We start from the raw sequence: 16,606 nt of genomic DNA, 5'->3' as shown, positions 1-16,606 counted from the left end.
ACACAAATGAGTAATGTGGTATATGAATTTCAGTGCTAGTGTGACGCTAGATATGTAGGCTGTATATCCAAAGACTGGCGGATCGTATCAAACAGCATGTCTGAGCTGCTTTTCACAATGGGCAAGGTATAGACCATACCTAACTAGCTATGTTTGCAAAACTCAAAACACAGTGTCCAACATTATATGTGATTCCATGCATGGACAATATTTGCTAAATAATCCTCGGTATGCTAAGATTTATGCTGACAACCAATTTAAGATTGTCAGTTGGGCTCGTAGTGTGGCATGTTTGCGTGTACTGGAAACTACATATATTAGTACACAGGGCCCTGTTCCCAATTAGAGTCAAGCTGTCCAGTTTAAATTTCAAACAATGCTTGGCAGTTAATTGTCAGTCACGACCAACTGGTGCATTCTCCATGACATCGCCTCCCCAATCAGAATCCACTTGCCAACCAATTGGTGCACGCTTATACAGTATGAATGGTTGCTCCCTTTACTTTTGAGGGGTATTCTTGCGAAATGACCTATTGAGTGCATGATGAAAAGCTTCAACCAGAAAATTTTATTTTTTCAGTAATACTCAATTTTAAACTGTTATAATTGAAAACCAAGTTTTCTGGCCTATGGCCTCCTTATTTTAGTTGTAGATAACACTTTAAATGCATGTCATTAAGATTTACTTAATTAAGTAAAATGAATGTGAGTGAATAATTGTGATCCATTTCTGCTTTCCAGGTGACTAGGAATGCCTTTAAGAGAACGGCCATAGTCAAGCTAGGAAATCAATTTACAGTACTGTACAGAGTTCATCTCAGCTTAATCAAAGTGCCATGTAAGGTCTATAGGCTCAGCACAGAAAAAGGTCAAAGAAGACAAAATATCAAACATACATGTTTGAGAAGAACACCAAATTTAAAAGCAGTAGCGCTTATTCACCAAGTGCTCCTACGCTGAAGAACCATGAAGTGTGGAGAAACCTGTGATACATTGTAGAAATGGATACGAGGTGCAGAACCTTCAGAAACATGTGAACTTTGGTCTTTCCACATCAAATTGAAAACTAAGTGCAGTACAAAAAGGGCAGTGATCTAACAGCACAATAGAAGAGAACCAGAAGACTTGTATGGGCTATATCTTGTTGGAGCATCTTACGGCCTGCACTGTTTGTTAGACTTTTTCCTGCATCCTTCAGTTTGAATATGATTTGCGCATTAACTTGCTGGAAATGAGCTAATGACAGGGCATCTTAACAACAGTGTATCTCAATGAAATTTAAGGACTAAGAAATAAACAGTTATAACAGAGAAGGAGGGTATGTGAATTTGAGTCAAATCAGGTGCAGAGGTGATATAAAAAGAAAGATTGGATTGATTGGGAGGGAAAAAAGGAAAAGTAAGAAAATAAAATTCAAATTTGATTTTTTTTATATCTCTAAAAAGTTACTACAAGCAGGATTGAGACTCAACCATTTAAATTATTTGCTTTCTGGGCCAGAGAGATTGACATTGCATAAACAATTATCACATCATTAATAAGGTACTTTGAGTCCTAACTAAATGGCAGGTTTAATGGACAATTAATGTGCAAATCCAGCAAGTTCTTAATGAGAAGATTATGGGTGAGATATTGTTTCAAGTGAGGCAAACAGTAGCGTGGGATAAATTGACCAAAATGTTTTGGAAATTCACAACTTAATGGTGTACCATCTTCTGAACGCTGGCCAATTTGCGCACTAATAATACCATGCATCCTAAATGCACCATTATTTTTCCTGGAAAATTTAGTCCAATGAAATGACCTTAAGCACAGGTGCAGCAAATCCAAGTTAGTTAAGTACAGTTGAAGATTTCATTATAAAAGCTGAAGTGGAGTTATTCATATATATGCTTGGTTGTCTTCCAAAACAACACGAAGTTGAAGAGCTTTTGCTCTTCCGCATGTGCTGAAGAAATGAGAGATGAACAAAAAGTTCAAAGTTGACTAGCATAATGTGTTTTTTTTTCTAAGTGCATTATCTTCTATCTTGATATAATAAGGGTATTGACTATGTACATATTACGATTGTTTAGGCTGTTATATTAGTTAAACACTGGACTTTGACTCCCAGTTTTTCAATATTAGATTTTAACGTTACTTTTATAAGGCATCCAGCATAGCATGCACCTCGGTATAACATGCAAAATGCTTAGCTCCTAAAGACTTGTTTGCATTAAGGATGTAGTGTAATTTCAGGATTTTTGTTTACCTCAAGAAACAGCGTGCTAAACTTTTAGTCTTAATGCACTAAAATAGCTCTTGCAAAGGCTTTTCAAATCTGAACATTTTGTTCATCTTACAGAAAACTTCCAAAGTGGAATTAGACAAATTTATGGAAGAAATTACAAGCATTCTATTCCTAATTGATGTTTGCTTCCAATATGAAAATGAAAAGATAATCTGACAATAGTCACATATGAAATTTGACAACTCAAATGCCACAGGATTGAAGGAAGATGAATGAACAGCCTGCCACAAAAATTAAAATGATAAGGATGTTCCTAGTCAGTGCATTACAAGAATTGAAAAAAGCAATAATAACACATCTGAAGGTGATATGCAAAAATCAAGTTTCTTCAATTTACACAGAAAACTCACTACTTGGGCAAATAGGCCCTCAGCTCAAATGCCTTATGTTGAGTGCAGGGAGATCCTTAGCTGCAAAAGAGTGCAGGATATTATTTTAAATTAATCCATTAGAAATGTTATTACTTTGCTTTACATTACGTTCAATGATCTCTGATCTGCAAACCTAACAACAGAGTATCTGTAATGACAGTTCATCAACTAAAACGTCTATGGCATTGCTCTGTGCTGACTTATCAAAGAATTTGTATTTGAGATTGGTAAATGAAGCTGCAATGCAAACAAAGGGCTAAATGCACCAAACTCTTGAAAATTTTGGAGAATCAACCTTTTCAGAATGTTGATTGGGATCATTTTGATGAGTTTGATCTCAGTTTTAAGGTTATAGGTATAAATCATTGTAGATGCAGAGCAAAAAAGTGAATGTTGGTGTTCTATTCATGAAGGAAAGTTCTTTGTCTCAGCAAAGGTCAAATTCAGGACCAAGATCAGTGTTTGTCGATTACATTCTGTTACTGAATACCATCACTATACACATGGTTGGTGCTTTGAATGGGAGCAGAGGAATAATCGCTTCTGCACATTTAGTTCTGGACAAGGTATACGTGTGACCATAAATTTTGGAAACATATTAGAGTTACTATTTGAAAAGATGACCACCATGACAAGTTAATCTGAGAGCACACCTTTTATTTTAAATTATTCTCTGGTACATAGACATACAATTGTGTGTAATGAATTGCAGCACAGTGCAATTTTGATTTCTAATGGCTTCTTGTTATGAAGCTTTTGTCAGTCAACATTTATAGTTTGTTTTGCATTCATCTTGAACAGGCCTACTGGTCTGACAAACTGCATGCAATCCAATAAATTTTGAAGACCAGGTTGTTCTTTACATTTCCACATTTTGGAGTGGTAGCACCCACCGTACTGTGTGATTGTTTTCACATCAGTCAATATTGTCTGCATTGTGTACTACTTGATAAGCTATTTTTGTATCAATGCTAAAATGAACACTTATATGAAAATCAGGTATGAACAAAGGTCAGTTTGGCCTGTTGAGCTCTGGTCTTTAGCAGTGTTTTTGCCTTTTTTAATAAAAGACCTTTCCCCGTGTAAGGCAAAAGGAACATTGCAAGTGGAGAATTTAGGGAATTCATTTCTGAAGCATGCTTGAGTCCAGTTGGGGTTGTAATAACTTGTGGAAAGGTCACAGATCCCATTAAAACCTAACTATCCTAAATCTTGATGGCATTGAAAATTTGTATTAAATTCCATGCATCTAAATTCTGTATTTGGGCCTTTTCCTACTATCTCATTGAGTATGGTCTTAATATTATCCAGGTTTAACATCTGTGCATCAAAACAAGCTAGAAAATGCTTCCTATTGACATTAGTTGCCAATAGTGAATATAGTAGCTATGTCTTAGATGTGGTGGTAAATGGCCTTTGTATAAAGGTGCACAGAAGTAAAATACAGATTCCTGAGTAATGGATTACACTATTTGAGGATATGATGTATCTGTTGACAGTTACTGTTGTGTCCTTTACTAAAATAATATACAACTACTGTTTTAAGTAGGAAAGTGTAAATGAGAAAATATTTTTAATTTTTGCAATCTGGTTTATTAATAATGTAAAGTTTCCTACAAAACTTCCTGTCCTTAAGGGGGAAGTAAAGATTATGAACAAGCAGTCTTCTAAAATTTAGATGGGTTATATGCAGATACCTTGTACAGGCAGCATTGCTTGGGATAATGCAAACAATTACTGATCATAATAAATTGCCCATCTGTGCATTATACAAGTAGCAGTTCAGTTTTTCATTTAAGGCACTTTGAAGTGCATTTGTCATTCTCAGGTCATTTTTCTGGGATTTTCCATCACAGCATTATTTTCTGTTAGTTTTGCGATGATTTGAAAGTAAGCTCATTTAAAGAATATTTATTTCTTTTCTTTATTAAAATAAAGGCACTGACAACAAAGGGAGGAAAGCCTTATTGTGGTATCAATGTTTCTTATTCTTTTTAAACTGAAATTGAAAAATATTTCCACACAAGATTAAATACACTTTGAAATGTTAACTTTTGCACTTTTCTCTATCGATTATTTGTAATGGAACTATTTAAAATTTGGTTTAGCAAGTAATACATTTTGTGCTTCTTGTTGAACATTTGTACGTTATTCTACTTTTGTGCTTGTTGACATAAAGCTGAGCCATGATTGAACAGCAGTCATTCTGGTGGATATGGCCTAGAAAGTTTAATTCTGATGCAGTTCTGAAAATATAATTTGAAGAATTAGGTTTTTTTGTACATTGCCTGAATTTATTGATTAAAAATCACTGTTGTCTCTATTTGTATTTATAATGTTTTCCCAAGTCCAAACTGCAAAATTGAGGGCAACTGAATGATATATGGTAAGTACATTGTAGTGGTTTTTGATTAATATTGGTTTGTGGGTGATTTAAATTAAGTGCTCTCTTTTCCACTCTTCTCCAAAAATTCTGAGTTATTTTCTAAGCAAAGTGATGGACTGATGACCTGCTTTTGTGCTTCTCCTGTCATTGTCTAACCATGAAAGCAGTCTGAAATGAAGATTCTTGTTTTTCTTTCCAAACTGCTGCACGGATAGTATGGTCAAAATTAAGAAATCACTACACATAGAAGAACTGATGGCATAAATTAGATAGTGGGATGTATTTCCTTTTGTTAAAGATGCTGTTGTAGTCTTGAAGAATAAACTGATTTGAATTGGGAATAGCGATGTTGAAATCATGAACTTTTAGGAAGTTCTACCACAAGAGTGAGAAGGTAAAGCTGTGATGAAACTTTTTACCAAAATAAGTTTAAAGAGATAGAAATGTGTTCAAAATTATGAAAAGATTTGAGACTGAAAATATATTTTTTTCCCAACTGATTAGTAACAAAGGAACATAAAATCAGGATTAATTTTGAAAGGAATTCATCTTCAGAGTTATTAGGATTTACAATGCAATATTATGAACAATTTTGAAGATGAGTCAATCACAGTGTAAAAGACAAAATTGCAAAAATCGCTGTGAAATAATGTAAATGGTTAAGAGGAGCGTGTAGGAAAACAAAGTTAAAGTAGATGGCTCCAGTGGTGCTATTAGCATCAGCACAGAAAGAATTAAAGGATCTTCTATACTAACATTTCTACGATTCTATGTATTTTCACCAGCAATTTAATGTAGAAATTAAGGTGACAGTTAATTTGCTCCCATTCTCAAAACTTTCTAGTAAAAAATAAAGGGAAGAAATTTTATGCTCTGATGGGGTTCACTAAAGAAAAAGTCTTTTGAAGGCACTGAATACAGCAAAGGCTACGAACCCTGACACCATCCTGCCTGTGGCTGAGAACAGTGTACTCCAGAACAGCCAAGCTGTTCCAGCAATGTGAAGGAAGGTGTCGTTGACAGTCCTATCAAGTGGCACTCAGGCAGCAATAAACTGTTCACTGATGCTTGCGTTCCACCAGAGCTCCTGATCTCATTACAGGTTTGTTTCAAACATGGACAAAAGAGCTGAATTTGAGGTGACTGTCCTTGACATCAAGGCAACATTTGACTGAGTGTAGCATCAAGGAGCCATAGCAAAATTCAAGACATTAGGGGTGGGGAGGCAGTGTGGCAGAGGGAACTCTCCAATGTTTGGAATTATATCTAACACGAAGGAAGATGGTTGTTAAAGGCCAACCATCTTCACCAGTGACCTTCCCTCCTTGTCAGAAATGAAGATGTTCACTAATAATTGCACTGTATTCAGTACTAATCTCAAATTTTCAGATACTGAAGCGGTCCGTGCCCATATGCCACAAGTTGTGAAAAATGTTCAGGCTTGAGGTGCTGAGTGACGAGTAACATTCATGGCACACAAATACCACACAATGGCCATCTCCAGTGAGAGAGAATATCTAACCATCTTCCCTTGACATTCAATGCATTACTATCACTGAATCCCCCACATCAACATCCTGGGGGGGGTTAACATTGAGCAGGAACTGAACTGGACCAGTAATATAAATACAGTGGCTACAAGAACAGGTCAGAGGCTGGGAATTCTGATGTGAGTAACTCACCACCTGACTTCCCAAAGCCTGTCCATCACCATCTACAAGGCATAAGTTGGGAATGTGATTGAATGCTCTACTTGCCTAGATGAGTACTGCTCCAACAACACTCGAGCTTGACACAATCCAGAATAAGCAGCCTGCTTGATCACTCCATCCACCAACTTAACTATTCATTCCCTCCTCCACCCGTTTAGTGTGAGCAACTCACCAAGGCTCCTTCGACATCACCTTCCAAACCTGTGATTTCAACCACCTCGAAGGAGAAGGGCAGCACTTGCATGGGAACACCAGCTGAAGTTTCCCTCCAAGCTACACACCATCCTGACTTGCAACTATATCGCTATTCCTTCACTATTGTTGGGTCAAAATCCTGGAACTCCTGCTCTTAACAGCACTGCAGGTGTATCTATTTCTAATGCACTCAAGTGGTTCAAGAAGGCTGCTCCACCACCACCTCAAGGTCAAATAGGGATGAACAATAAATGTTGGCCTTGCCAATGATGCTCACATTCCATGGAAGAATTAAAAAATCAAAATAGTGATTAGGACTAATGCATCTCTTTGTTAAATATTCATTTTCATAGCTAAGAATAGTGTGTTGTATTAAAGGAAACAATTCCTTTAAAAATAACAAGCAGTAGCGGTAACCTTACTTCTTATTTCCACTCCCAGATCCAGAATCTCTCAGTGCAGGAGAGGCCCTTCGGCCCATCAAGTCTGCACTGACACATGGGAAATACCTGACCTACCTACCTAATCCAATTTACCAGCACTTGGCCCATAGCCTTGAATGCCTTGAATGTTACAATGTGCCAAGTGCTCATCCAGGTACTTTTTAAAGGATGTAAGGCAATCCGCCTTCACCACCCTCCCAGGCAGCACATACCGTCACCACCCTTTGGGGACTAAAGCATTTCCTCACAGCCCCCTAAACCTGCCCCTCATCTTGAACTTATGTCCCCTTGTGACTGACCCTTCAACTAAGGGGAACAGCTGCTCCCTATCCACTCTGTCCATGCACCTCATAATCTTGTACACCTCGATCAGGTCACCCCTCAGTCTTCTCTGCTCCAAGGAAAACAACCCAAGCCTATCCAACCTCTCTTCATAACTTAAGTGTTTCATCCCAGGCAACATTCTGGTGAATCTCCTGTGCACTCCCTCCAGTGCAATCGCATCCTTCCTATAATGTGGCGACTAGAACTGCACACAGTACTCCAGCTGTGGCCTCTCCAAGGTTCTATACAACTCCAACATGACCTCCCTACTTTGTAATCTATGCCTTGATTGATAAAGGCAAGTGTCCTATATGCCTTTTTCACCATCCCACTAACATGCCCCTCCGTATCCAGCCTTAGTATTCCACTTTTTCACCTATGTCACAAACTCTTCAGCACAGCCTGGTCACCTGGGCTGCTTTTTACACTGGCTGGGGTCACATGAACTTGCTTCACATTCCTTCAGAGGCTGTGAAACCCAATAACAGCTGGTTCCCCTCCTTGGACCAAAATATTAGGTAGTTCCGAATACTGAAGTCAGACCACTGTGAGCGGTAGGGTTTTCAACAGGACTGGCTGCTTGTGACTGCAAACATCCTGGAAAGCAGAAGCAGTATCCAGAGCCAACTGTGCACACCAGTTCAGGAGCTTCCCCATCCCCTGCTCTAGATTTTTGGGCATCTCTGCAGATTCCACCATCGGCTGCAAGGCGCAGCTCAGGAAACCACCCTGCAGCTGGTCAGCAGCACTGGCCTGCACTCCCACTAAAACTCCACAAACCAAGGATTCCATCAGAGTATACACGTTCAATTTCCTACCTTTTTTTTCTTGGACAGTCTTAATTTATGTCAGCAGCAATCTGGATTTGACAAATCTATTGACCAAAACTAATAGTGAGACTAGACACTGCCAAGTTCACTGGAGATCTAATTGTGATGGCAAAGTAAGATTGTCTGTCAGACCCAAATTCTACACGGAATATTATAAAAAATGCAATCACCTGCATTTCCAAATTAATCAAAGTAACTTCTTTATCCTAAAACCTCCCATGAAGTAGTGTGTTTTCTATATAGTAGCTCATGTTTTAAGACATAATCTGCAAGAGTGAATGAGGAACTGAAAGAAAGTTTGTACTGGGAAATTAAGTGGAGTTTAGCCTGACCAGGAGTAGTTGGTGATGGCTGTCCTGGCTTAACTGGAGTCTGTGGTTGTGCAAATAGAACTGCAGGGAGATTAACATATTAATTAAATTAGCTCGATACAAAAACAGGCAATACTCAACAATACATTTACTACAAGCCACAACTAGCTCTTAACCTTAAGAACTGCATTCTTTCCTGTTTCTGCGTCTCATTGATTCTGATGACACTATCTTTCACCAGAGCCTCTGAAATGTTCTTTTGTCATCAACTGAGGATTCCTCTCCGGTGTGGTAGGCAGGATCTTTGCCTAAGTTTGTCTTGCTTCCCATGCTGCTACTCTGACCTCCTCCAACCAGTGTCCTCACCTCCCATCTTGTCAGCATCCACATTCACCAAATTAACATCACCATTTCCACCACCAGCAGGTACAGTAGCAGAATGGTTATAAAAACAAAAAACTGCGGATGCTGGAAATCCAAAACAAAAACAGAATTACCTGAAAAAACTCAGCAGGTCTGGCAGCATCGGCGGAGAAGAAAAGAGTGACGTTTCGAGTCCTCGTGACCCTTCGACAGAACTAGTTCTGTTGAAGGGTCACGAGGACTCGAAACATCAACTCTTTTCTTCTCCGCCGATGCTGCCAGACCAGCAGAATGGTTATGTTGTTTAATCTAGTAATCTAGAGGCCTGGACTAATGAACCCAGTGTGAGTTCAAATTCTGCCATAGCAGCTGGGGAATTTAAATGCAGTTAACTAAATTTGGAATAAAAATCTAATATCAACAATGGTAACCATGAAATTATTGGAATGTTGTAAGAAATTGATCTGGTGCATTAATGTCCTTTTTGGGTAGGGTTCTCAACCAGGGGTCTGTGCCAAGGCTTTGAGGGGTCCATTGAGATTACTCTACTGCACCTGTGTGCTGTCACTTCCATCATTCTCCACTTCTGGCACAGCTATTTTTCGCTACCTTCTGCTTGGCCTGGCCCCACACGCACAGTGATGATTGCAACAGAAGTAGTGTCACTGATGTTTGTCCACTTTCGCCACCTGCACACACCATGCAGCATGTTAGTGCCTGGAGCCCACTAGCAACCTTTGAATAAGTAGGTAAGGCATGTGAGACATGCCTCTGCAGGACCTGTGTGGAACTGTTTGACACTGCTTCAGTTCACGATGGGAGGGGACCATGCTCCTTGGTGCCTGGTAGCCAGCACTTTGATGTGCAAGTGATTGGGCCATTCTGCTGGTAAGGAATGAGCAAGTTAAGATTTGGAGCAATGGTGGGTGTCAGGTTTATCAAGGAGAGAAGTGGGTAGCAGCCCTTCTCAATACCTGAAGCAGTGTATAAGCATCAGCAATATCCACAGTGACTCACTCCTAATGCGGGAGATTCACAGGTCTCTTATTTTCATTGTTTTACAACATTATCTTTCTCCCACAATGTAGATGTTGCTTTTTTGATTTCCATCTGTTAAGTTCCCATGTATAACCTTATTTGGGGAGGGAAAGGATTTATAGGGCTTTTAAGGTCCAACATGCAAGCAGATATAGACACACAAACAAAATACCATGGATGCTGGAATTCTGAACATATACACAGGTGGTGAGGGGAATGGAGTTAATGTTCCAGGCTGATGATTAGTTGTGATGAGAAATCATGACCTGAAATGTTAACTCTTTTCCCACAATGCTATCTTGCCTGCTGAGTGTTTAGCATTGGAATTGAGAATTGTTGTTCAACACCAGCAACATTTTACATTAAGTAAAACAAGTAAGTATTTAATTGTATAACACCTCCTCCAGGTACTATACCTTAAGGATTTGAAAACAAAGATGAGAATTTTAAAAACGAGGTTGCTTTAGTGGGAACCAATGTCAGGATGGAAATATATCGCCATTCCTTCACTGTCACTGGGTCAAAATTCTGGAACTCCCTCCCTAACAATACTGTGGGTGTACCTACACCGCATGGATTGCAGTGGTTCAGGAAGGCAAGATCACCAATGCCTTCTTAAGGGCAATTAGAGAAGGGCAATAAATGGTGGCCTAGCCAGTAATGCCCACATCCCACGAGTGAATAAAAACTAAGACCATCTATTTTCACCACCTTAATATCACCTGACTCGCCCCAGTCTCAGTTCATGTGCTGCTGAAATCCTCATTCATGCCTTTGTTAGATCTATACTGAATATTCTAATGCACTCCTGGCTGGTCTCCCACATTTTACTCTCCATTAACTAGAGGTCATCCAAAAACGCCACTGCCTGTCTAAACTCGCACTAAGTCTCGTTCCCCTATCATCCCTGTGCTCACTGACCTATGTTGGTTCCCACTCAAGCAATGCCTTGTTTTTAAAATTCTCATCCTTGTTTCCAAATCCCTCTTAGGGCAAAGTACCTGGAGGAGGAGGAGTTGGACTAGTTATACAAATAAATATTTATTATTTGTCACGGCAGGAATATGAGTCAGAAGCTCAGTTTGGGATCAAATGTGTCACCAAGGCTGTGAACAGACTGGCTTAATCTCAGACTGTTGCCAGGGAGGGGGATAGAATTAGGGAATAAGAGTTTGTTTTGAAATTCCTCCATGGCCTCACCCCTCCCTATCTCTGGTCTATTCCAGTCCCACAACCCTACAAGTTAACTGCACTCCTTTAATTCTGACCTCTTGAGCATCCCCTATTGTAGCTGCTCCGTCATTGGCGAGCATGTCTTCAGTTACCTAGGTTCCAAGCTTGGAATTCCCCCTATTACACCTTTCCATCTTGCTTTCCCCCTCTAAAACAATCCTTAAAACTTACTACTTTGACGAAGCTCTTTATCATCTGACTTAATATTTTCTTATGTGGCTAGGTGCCATACTTTGTTTTATAATATTCCTGTGAAGTGAAAAAAAAATGGTTTCGGTCTTCCTGATATTTAATTGGAGGAAATTTCTCATCCACTACTGGATATCAGATAAGTGGTCTTGATAATTTAGTAACAGCGGAAGAGTCAAGGGTGGTGAGGTAGAGCTGGGTATCATCATCCCACTTGTGATGTTGGATGATGTAGCTAAGCAGCAGAATGCGGATGAGAAATAGGAGCGGGGCAGGATAGATCCTCGGGGACACCAGAGGTAATGTTGCAACGAGCAGAACGGAAGAGCTATTGCGAGAGATACTCTGGCTGCAATTAGCTGAGAATGGAACCACTTGAGAGCAGGCCCATCCAGCCGGACGATCTGGGTGACTAACTCTGTAGGGAGACAATAAGGGACACTTTGGATAGTTGGGGACACTACCACACATAGTCAGATGCCCCACTACCCTCACTCAGCCACTCTCACTAAATCACCAGACTCTCTCTGCCCACCATCCCCTATTGTTTGAGTTGAGTGTGGAAGGGCAAGGGGTTTAAGAAGGCGGTTTGCAATAGAGAACAGAAGCCATGGGTTATTTTTGCATTCTAGGATGATTCCGAACAGTTAGCAGTTTTGACAAATGAGAGCAGGACTTGATGGTGTTTTAAATGGTCCAGCCAGATCTGGCAGTGAATGCTAAATCAGCTGTCTGCCATACCTTTTAAAGTCTCCATTCCTTGGGTCTAAGGGAGCTGTCATGAGGGCCAGCTAAGGTGGGAGTGTGTAATGGTTTTATTGAGCCCTAGGGCATCAAGGTGGAGATAAGGATGTGGTTGAGCAAATCAGTAACTGCAGAAATGTAAGTGGAGAGCCAACGGCTAAGATGGTTGAGATTTTGAAAAGTGCAGTTGTAAGTGAATTGGCAGATGGATTTTTTCAGGAACAAATATAGCTGGAGATAGAGGTCGGTGTGGAAGAGGTAACATTTTATACAAAACTAATTTTATAAAGAAAATACTTATTACAGAGGATCAATGGCATTTTTATACAACAGGAGGTGGCCTTGGAAGTTAAAGGGTTGAGAACCCCTACTTTGGGGAAGGAAATCTGCTGTCCTTACCCGGTCTGGCCTATATATGGCTCCAGACCCACAGCAATGCATTTGTCTCTTAACTGCCCTGTGATGTGGCTTAGTAAGCAGGATGATACACATTATTGTTGCTCTATGCTGGTGGTGAAGGGGGTGCTGAGTAAGTGGGCTGCTTTGTCCTGAGTGGTGCTGAGCTTCTTGAGTGTTGTTGGAGCTGCATTCATTCGGGCAAATAGGGAGTATTCCATCACAATCCTAACTTGTTCCATGTAGATAGTGGACAGGCTTTGGGGAGTCAGGAAGTTGTTTGAGAGAACCACTCCCTTCATATGATCTATCATCAGACCACCTGCTTCCCTGACACCTCCCTGTGCAACTACTTTTTAGTTATTTGAAAAACCTTTTATTAATGTTTTGTTTGCACTTCAGCCCCATGCTCCTGATCTATGGACACCCGGTGCGGAAGGGGGTCGGGAAGGAGGAGGACCTCCTCATGAACCTGCTCCTGGGCCTGGCCAAGTTGGCCATTAACAGGTCCAGGCAGCAGGCGATCGACGGGGGAGTCCCGCCCGATTGTTTGTCCCTCTTTCGCGGCTACGTTCACGGCCGGGTGTCTTTGGAGAGGGAGCACGCGGTGTCTGCCGGCACTCTCGAGGCCTTCCATGCTCGGTGGGCACCACAGGGACTGGGGTGCTTTATTGACCCCCTTAGATACATTTTGCTTTAAAGTTGTAAGTTTCCTTTAAATTTTTTTAGTTTTACAGCTGACCTGAATTAGAGGCTGTGCTTGATTTGTCCTTCATTTTGTTAATTTGGTCTGATTGTTTTAACTCACAAGAGTTACAAGAGATGCAATACATGTGTTAATTTTCTCCCGCACTGCTGTCCAGCAGCCTGAAAACTCCCATGTGTGACAACGATGCATAGACACTTTCTCCAACAACATCTGCTGAACACCTCTATGCTATTTACCAGTGAGGCACTGAACTCCCTGCTTTCACTTCAAATTCTCCAATCCATTCTCACTCTTCACTGTTTCAATGATGCCAACCCCTTGAGCAATAGTACTTAATCTTTGTGGGCTCCTATCACAATCTTTGTACTTTTGCCATCAATTTCATCCATTGGTGGTCACAGTCTCTGGCTGAATCAGACTGGTTGCAGCCTTGGCATTCTAAATGACCCTGAGTTGAGCTTCCAACCCAATATTTGCTTCAGAAAAGACCCGGCACTAAACATGGTCCCCTCCCCAAAAATACTGGTGAAACACTTAATGCATGCCTTTGTAATCTCAAATCAATTATTCCAATACATTTTTGCTCTGCCCTGAATCTTCATCCTCCATAAATTTCAGCCGATCCAAACCTACTGCTCATTTCCTATCCTTCGAAAGGCTCACCATTCCTAACATTGCCAATTATCAAATTTAAGATACCCTCATGTGTAAAATACCTACATGTTTAAAACCATCCATAACCTTTGCCTCCCTACAGCTATAACATCTGGTAACATATCTCTCCTCACAGAAGACTATATCCACCACTGAGAGCTGTGTCATGCATTGCAATTCCTGCACTAGCCCCTCTAGCTCCCTCTCCTTGATGATCTATCTTAAAACCAACTCTTTAATCAAATTTTTAGTCACCCCACCCAATATTTTCTTCTTTGTCTCAGACTCCGTATAGTTCTGCAAAGTGACTTAGGAAGGATGTGATGTTAAAGGAACTAAAAACAAAATCAAGGTATAAACATCTGACCATCACAGCCACCTATCACTGAGCCAAATGCCCTACAATAGCCAGCAGCAGCACAGGTGCCTGTACAAAATATCCCCTGTCCTAGAAGTAGAGAGGGACTCAGATAGGAGGGTAGCTTTTTAATCTAATAAAAACAGAAATAAAATGGTCAAGAGGTAGATATTATTTTGCACTGACTTTATTGTGGTTCAGAAGACAAGCATGTAGGAAAACAATATTTAGAAATTATAATGCACCCTCTTACAATCCTTGGTAGTCGATGAACATTTACTAAAGGTTACTATATTCCCAGACACATTCTTCGGAGAATGGCGATAATGAGAAAAAATGTCTGGAGAAAATGCAATTTCAGATCTCAGTCTAAGAGGGAGGAAACAAAGTGAAAAGAAGTGTCCCTTTCAATTGTCCTGACAGACTAAAGAGTAGTTGAAAATACAAACTTTACAAAAAGCTGTAGCATTGCTGATGATGAAGCTTGAATCTGGGCTTAAAGTCAAGTAATGTAACAAACAGCATAATCAATTCAGAATAATTTCCAGAGAAACTTATATTGAGCTTTCTATTCGAGACAGATTTGGTTAATATTTCAGAAGATATGCAGTAAGAGCAGTGGCTTGATTGGAATATTCATTGCAGGCAGTTAATAACTTCCACTTCTACCTGTCATCAGTCTTTAGAATTTGTTGACCAGTCATATGGAAGACTGGCAATTTTGATGTCCCCATGACTTAGGAGTCCTTTCAGTGCTTTCTTCTTTGGTGAATCTCCTAGATGCTCTAACAACCAATTCAACAACTATACAAGGGAACAAAGTGCAAATTTGTTAAACTAAATATTTCTTTAAATGGAATCAAATGATTTATGTATTATAATGAAAATGAATTTAAGAATGTGAGGTTTAAATTTGCCATCAAGTTATATAGCACCTTATCACCTCAGGACATCCCTAAGTAATTCACATCTAACCCATTGCTTTTGTAGTATTTATCATTTATATAAGTAAACATAAGTCAATCTGCACACAGGATTTTGCAAATAAGATGAATAACCAGTAAATTTGTTTCTTTGGTGATTCTAAGATTGAGGGAGAACACTAGGAGAATTCTGTACCTTCTTTTCAAATTGTACTGTGGAATTACTTATGGTCAACTTTAACAATGCAGCAGCTCCTCAGCAACAATTTGCTTTTATATAGTGCCTTTATTGTGATAAAACATCCCAAGGCACTTCACAGAAGCATTATCAAACAAAGTTTGACACTGGCTCATAAAGAAAGATATTAGGGCAGATGACCAAAGATTTGGTCAAAGAGAAGTTTTAAGGAGTCTCAATGGGGAAGAGAGAGGCAGGGAGGATTAGGGAAGGAATTAGAGCTTCAGACCTAGGCAGCTAAAGGCATAGCCACCCGAAGTGGTGCAACTAAAACTGGGGATGTGCAAGAGCCCAGAGAAGCACAGAGATCTCAAGAGGACTGGAGGAGATCACAGGGAAGGGGAGGGCAAGAGCATGGAGGGATTTGAAAACAGGGATGGGAATTTTAAAATCAAGGCATTGCTGGACAGGGAGCCAATGTCCAGTGAGCACAGGGATGATGGGTGAACAAGACTTAGTGCAAGTTACGATGCAGGCAGCAGAGCTTTTGCAAAAGCGTAAGTTTATGTTGGGTGGAAAATGAGAGGCCATTAAGAGAGGTTTGGAATGTTCAAGTCTTGAGGTAGTAAGGATGTGTTTTTGCAACAGATGAGGCAAGGAATTGAGTGATGTTACAGAGGTGAAGGTAACTGGTCTTAGGGATAGTGTAAATTTTTTAAAATTCAATCACGGGATGTGGGCTTCATTGGCTGGGCCAGTATTTATTGTCCATCCCAAGTTGTCCTCGAAGTTGGTGGTGAGCTGTTGTCTTGAAGCGCTGCAGTCCATGTGGAGTAACTGCGTCGACAGTGCTGTTAGGAAGGGAGTTCTAGGATTTTGACCAAGTGACAGTGAAGGAACAGTGATATATTTCCAAGTCAGGATGGTGACTTGGAGGACGGTGCCAAGCTTCTTCAGTG

At 40.2% G+C, this 16,606-nt stretch overlaps 2 protein-coding genes across 6 annotated transcripts in view; one reads left to right on the top strand and one right to left on the bottom strand.

Moving 5' to 3' along the window:
- The window catches only part of LOC121290377 (zinc finger protein 654-like), a 66,470-nt gene extending 61,486 nt beyond the window's left edge, over positions 1-4,984 (top strand). For all 3 annotated transcript variants that reach the window (XM_041210770.1, XM_041210771.1, XM_041210772.1), the window contains one exon: positions 742-4,984. The gene's annotated coding sequence lies outside the window, so the exon portion shown is untranslated. The remainder of the gene's footprint in view (positions 1-741) is intronic.
- Positions 4,985-14,717: 9,733 nt separating this feature from the next.
- The window catches only part of zgc:152951 (uncharacterized protein LOC569013 homolog), a 64,814-nt gene continuing 62,925 nt past the window's right edge, over positions 14,718-16,606 (bottom strand). For all 3 annotated transcript variants that reach the window (XM_041210773.1, XM_041210775.1, XM_041210774.1), the window contains one exon: positions 14,718-15,350. In XM_041210773.1, coding sequence (XP_041066707.1) covers positions 15,222-15,350 — 129 coding nt within the window. In that variant the 3' untranslated portion in view covers positions 14,718-15,221. The remainder of the gene's footprint in view (positions 15,351-16,606) is intronic.

This window comes from Carcharodon carcharias, chromosome 18 (genome assembly GCF_017639515.1).
Source record: "Carcharodon carcharias isolate sCarCar2 chromosome 18, sCarCar2.pri, whole genome shotgun sequence".
NCBI classification, from domain to species: domain Eukaryota; kingdom Metazoa; phylum Chordata; class Chondrichthyes; order Lamniformes; family Lamnidae; genus Carcharodon; species Carcharodon carcharias.
This window is presented reverse-complemented; position numbering and strand designations above follow the sequence as displayed.